Source organism: Papilio xuthus, unplaced genomic scaffold (assembly GCF_000836235.2).
Source record: "Papilio xuthus unplaced genomic scaffold, Pxut_1.1 DF829673.1, whole genome shotgun sequence".
NCBI classification, from domain to species: Eukaryota; Metazoa; Arthropoda; class Insecta; order Lepidoptera; family Papilionidae; genus Papilio; species Papilio xuthus.
The window spans coordinates 567,919-572,482 of NW_013528976.1; the positions used below are offsets into that span (position 1 = coordinate 567,919).

At 36.5% G+C, this 4,564-nt stretch overlaps 1 protein-coding gene across 1 annotated transcript in view; it reads left to right on the forward strand.

Moving 5' to 3' along the window:
- The window catches only part of LOC106114025 (zinc finger protein 311-like), a gene marked incomplete at its 3' end in the record, with an annotated part of 8,516 nt that extends 3,953 nt beyond the window's left edge, over positions 1 to 4,563 (forward strand). Inside the window, exons 4-11 of the mRNA XM_013307098.1 lie at positions 462 to 592; positions 924 to 998; positions 1,311 to 1,452; positions 2,023 to 2,132; positions 2,749 to 2,872; positions 3,270 to 3,401; positions 4,044 to 4,244; positions 4,468 to 4,563. Of these exons, the coding sequence (XP_013162552.1) occupies positions 462 to 592; positions 924 to 998; positions 1,311 to 1,452; positions 2,023 to 2,132; positions 2,749 to 2,872; positions 3,270 to 3,401; positions 4,044 to 4,244; positions 4,468 to 4,563 (1,011 nt within the window). The remainder of the gene's footprint in view (positions 1 to 461; positions 593 to 923; positions 999 to 1,310; positions 1,453 to 2,022; positions 2,133 to 2,748; positions 2,873 to 3,269; positions 3,402 to 4,043; positions 4,245 to 4,467) is intronic.
- Position 4,564: the final 1 nt, after the last annotated feature.

Here is a 4,564-nt window from a genome sequence, read left to right on the forward strand (position 1 = left end):
ACCCAAGACCTGCAGATTGCAAGTCAAATGCTTTAACCACTGGGCTACCGACGCTCTTAGATATGTATCTTCTATCATTTACTAGCAATCGCACGCAACTTCTGCGCCGAATAAAAAATTAAAAACATCTTAGCATTGAGAGTGGAGTTACTTGATAACATACAAAAATATGCACATAAAATAGCAACTTAGCATCTGTAGAAGAAAAATATTTTTTCTCGATATTACATACAGACACTCCAATTTTATCAATATTTATAGATAAGTCATATTTATCTGTACTAAATTGTCAAAATAATTTGCGTTGTGTTTGTTCCTTGTAATCTCGGGAACGTGTGGACAGATTTTGTCGGGACTTTGACTGGAAAATATCCGATACTTAAACCACGCTGACGAAGTCAGGGGCGACCGCTAGTTTTATAAAGTTGAAAAGTACACTTATGTTGAACTTCGCTTTGTAGGACAGTGGAGAATACGAATGTCCTATTTGCAAGACTCGTATGATGACAAAGAGAGCGCAAAAAAATCACATCGGCAGTTTACATACTGAAAAAATGGCCTGCAATCGATGTGATTTTGTAACTAAGCACAGGTGAGGCAAGAACAAACTGCGCACTGCGCAGCGTCCTTACTGTAGTCCACTACACCTAACATTGTTAATCGGTCACCTGAATTCGCTGAAATGGCGAATCAATCGCTAACCATAGACGTATGCAATTACCGATACGTTGCCTACCTTTAATCGACAGAGGAGACAAACAAAAAGACGATGTTTTCTCTATGTATCCTCCCTATCAGATCCAATTCTTATTGAAGAAAAGGATGTGAAGGGCAAAGGGACTAAAATAAGGCCTTTTTCTATGAGAATTTACTAACTCAATACCTTGATGCCTTTTTATTTATTTTGTATTTCTATCTTCCAGAGGCGTCGCAATAAGGCATTTAGAATGGCACGACGGTACCACATACAAATGTCCGCATTGTCCTTCCGAGTTCAAGTAAGTATATAATATTATGTATGTATGTATTGTAGATCGTTGTCTCTGTCGCACACAATAAACTTGTCTACTTGAATAAATGTTACTAAAAATAATTAAGAACGGCTTACACTAAGGTCTAAAAATTCACTGACGGTACCAGACTACTTAGGGGCCCTCAGGGCCCTTATTCAAATAGAGTATTTATTTGACTATTTACAGTCACGTGACTCCTTGGACTACGGGGCAAGACACATAACTAAATATGCCAGAGGGCCCTAACTAGTTTATATTGATACGTGTGCAGATTTTAAATAGTTTGTTATTATTCAGAAAGAGGAGTTCATACTTCGGACATCTCAGACTCAAGCATGTATCGGATTTCGTGTGTGAAATTTGTGGCTACACATTCCTTAGCAAAAAGGGTGTATACGGTCATAAGAAACGGAAGCATAAAATGAAACGTGGTAGTCCGGTCAGTGGTTCATTTTATTTACGCACAAAATGAATAATCAATGTTTGTTATCTATCTAAAGCCAAAAAAACTATTTACTTTTTTCTAATAAGATACTTTTTCTCACGTCTAATTTGCTACCCTTGTCACATCACTTTATCTCACTTTTTTATATTAGCTAATTTTTTTTTTGTTAATTTACTAATATTTCTTCTTCCATTCCAACTAAGCTCTAGGCTTAATAATATATGGTTTACGACATTCGAACGGGATTCGAACTGTCGACCACGATAGGAATTAAGTACCCTTAACCATTAGGCTATGGGCTCTTTAAAAGTTATAAAATAATTTTAAAAACTATATAACATCTTATATAATATATAAAATTCTCGTGTCACAATTTTTGTTCCCATACTCCTCCGAAACGGCTTGACCGATTCTCATGAAATTTTGTGAGTATATTGAGCAGGTCTGAGAATCGGCCAACATCTATTTTTAATCCCGCGCGGACGGAGTCGTGGGCGAAAGCTAGTATATTTTATATAAATGCATCAACAATGGAAAGACTCAGTAAAGAATAATTAATTCCAGATGACTTTAGATGGTCCATACTGTGAAGTATGTGAAGTTAGATTTGCATCAGAAATGGCTTATAACACACATCTGAAAGTATCTTCAAAACATAGCACAGATGATGATAGGTAAGTTCATATAACTGTAAAACATATAAGCTATTCATACTCAGAAATTAAAAGATATGTGTTAAGTCAACCCGCACTTGGTCAGCGTGGTTGACTATGGCCTAATCACCCCTAACTTAGGGTAGGCTCCGAGCCCCTCGGTGAGGACGTAGGGTCGGTGCACTAGGTTTCCATCGTCCAAATCAATTTCAGTTTTTTTTAACGAGAGAACAGTCACCTGAAATCGCTGAAATAGCGAAGTGACCTTTGCCCATAGACATACGCAATTGCATATGCGTTGCATACCTTTGTCCACGGAGGATGGACAGAAGAAGAATACTTTTTCTTCCCATGTATCCCCCTCATCCGGGAAATCCATTTCCACTTCCCATCCTTTACTTATAACAAATAGAGTTGGAAGGGAAAGAGGACTAAAATTGTTCCCTCGTTTAAATCGACTTGAAGAATAGTTTGCATTTTTGTTAATTATTATAAGACAAAATAAATTTACGAACTAAGATAAAATGTAATGGTCACTATGTATAGAATTAGTCTGTTTTTTTGGATCTAATAATATATAAAAATTTTAGTCAAAGCCGTAAGTTACAGTACTGTAATTATTATATTTTGTTACTAGGAATAGAATCCGTAACGACTATATAGGTGTGGACCATGTGATCCAGTCGGTAGGTCGGGGCAAAGGGCGGCCCATTGCCAAGGATAGCAACAGACCGGAGCCCAAACTTATTGATTGCGAACAGGTGATTACACTTCGCTATAGCCTAACTAGGTTAGGGCCCTTTGATTGCAATACTATATTTACCTTAATAAGTTTTTTTATACCACTTTACTTTGACTACAGTAGTAATTATAACCAATATTTATCTTATAATTATCATAGCATTTAAAGAAATCTCTACTAAGGGTCTGACTTAATAAACTACCACTCTGAGTTCGGCAGTAATCTTACTAATATTATAAATGCGAATGTTTGGATGAATGGATGTTTGTTAGAAGGTATCTCCGGAATAGCTGGCATAGATCCTAATGAAGCTTTTCATAGATGAAGAACATAGTCTGTAAGAACTCATAGACTACTAAATAAGTCTATTTGAGTAGCGTGCGATAGCTATTGTTATATTTTTAATGTTTGTACAGTGTGGCGTACAGTTGCGCGGTATGATGAAGTATATGTACCACTTCAAACGTGAACATCCAGACAAGCATCGCACCAAGTATCCTAATGTCAAGGGGTCTGTAATGTGCGACCAGTGCGGAAAGATATTCCACGTAAGAACACTGTTTTTTTTAGAAGGGGAAAGGTTGCCCAAGGGCTGACACCTAGTGTTTAATGCAGAGAAAGGGACAACAACATTAAATACTTTATAATACTATTCAGTGACATTTTAGTACTTTTTTTTTTATTATTAGGTGGCAAATTAGCAAACGGTCAGCAGCGGAGCTAAAAAAAATGCATTCCCTTCAAAGCGATTCCATAACAAACTTGAAAAATGTATAGAACTGGCAATATCTTTTAGTCACGTTATTATCGCACGTCAGTCAATTACTTTGGAAATTCGCTATGGTAACGCTTCGGAGCGAATGTACTTTGTCTAGCATCGCAGTTTGCCTAAGCGGGACTTCAAAATGCAACACGTGATTATACAAACCTGTGATAATTTCGATCATTTTTCATATGTTATAAGGTGGTAAACGAACAAACAGCCACCTAGAGTCGCTCAAATAGCGAAGTAACCGCTGCCCATAAACATTAGCAATTACAGTTGCCTACCTTTAATAGACAAAGGAGATACAAGAAAGAGAATTCCCCTTCTAATGTTTAATATATATACAGCAACCATGATTTAAAAAAATAACTCTATCTATTATGAATTTTAAATTGTTATTAAAAATATTCGTCTGTATTTTCAGACTAAAGCATTACTATTAGATCATATGTGGGTACATACAGGAGAGAAACGCTTTAAGTGTTCGCTATGTGACAAAAGTTTCTCCATGCATTGTAACTTAGTGAATCATCAGATGGTCCACAGCGAACAACGACCGGTCTACGACTGCGAGATATGTGGCAAAGGATTCCTTTTCGCGGCAAATCGCAAACGACACATGATTGTAAGTATCAGATGGAAAACATAGAATAAATAGAATCTGGTATCCAGTATGTATTTCCTACATATAAAAGACAGAGTAAGGGATGCACCGAATAAAGAATATTTTCATTTCCCCATAAAATCCACTACATTTCTATATTAATTAATACTATATTCTACGGTACGGTACGGTAGTTACAAAAGCTACTCCATTGCAAAATATATGTTCCTTCTTTCCATGCTAGGTCCACAGCGGGTTGAAACCATTTAAATGTGATGTATGCGAAAAAACCTTTAAATCAAACGCTGAGAAACGTTTGCACTATGAGCACGTACATCTTA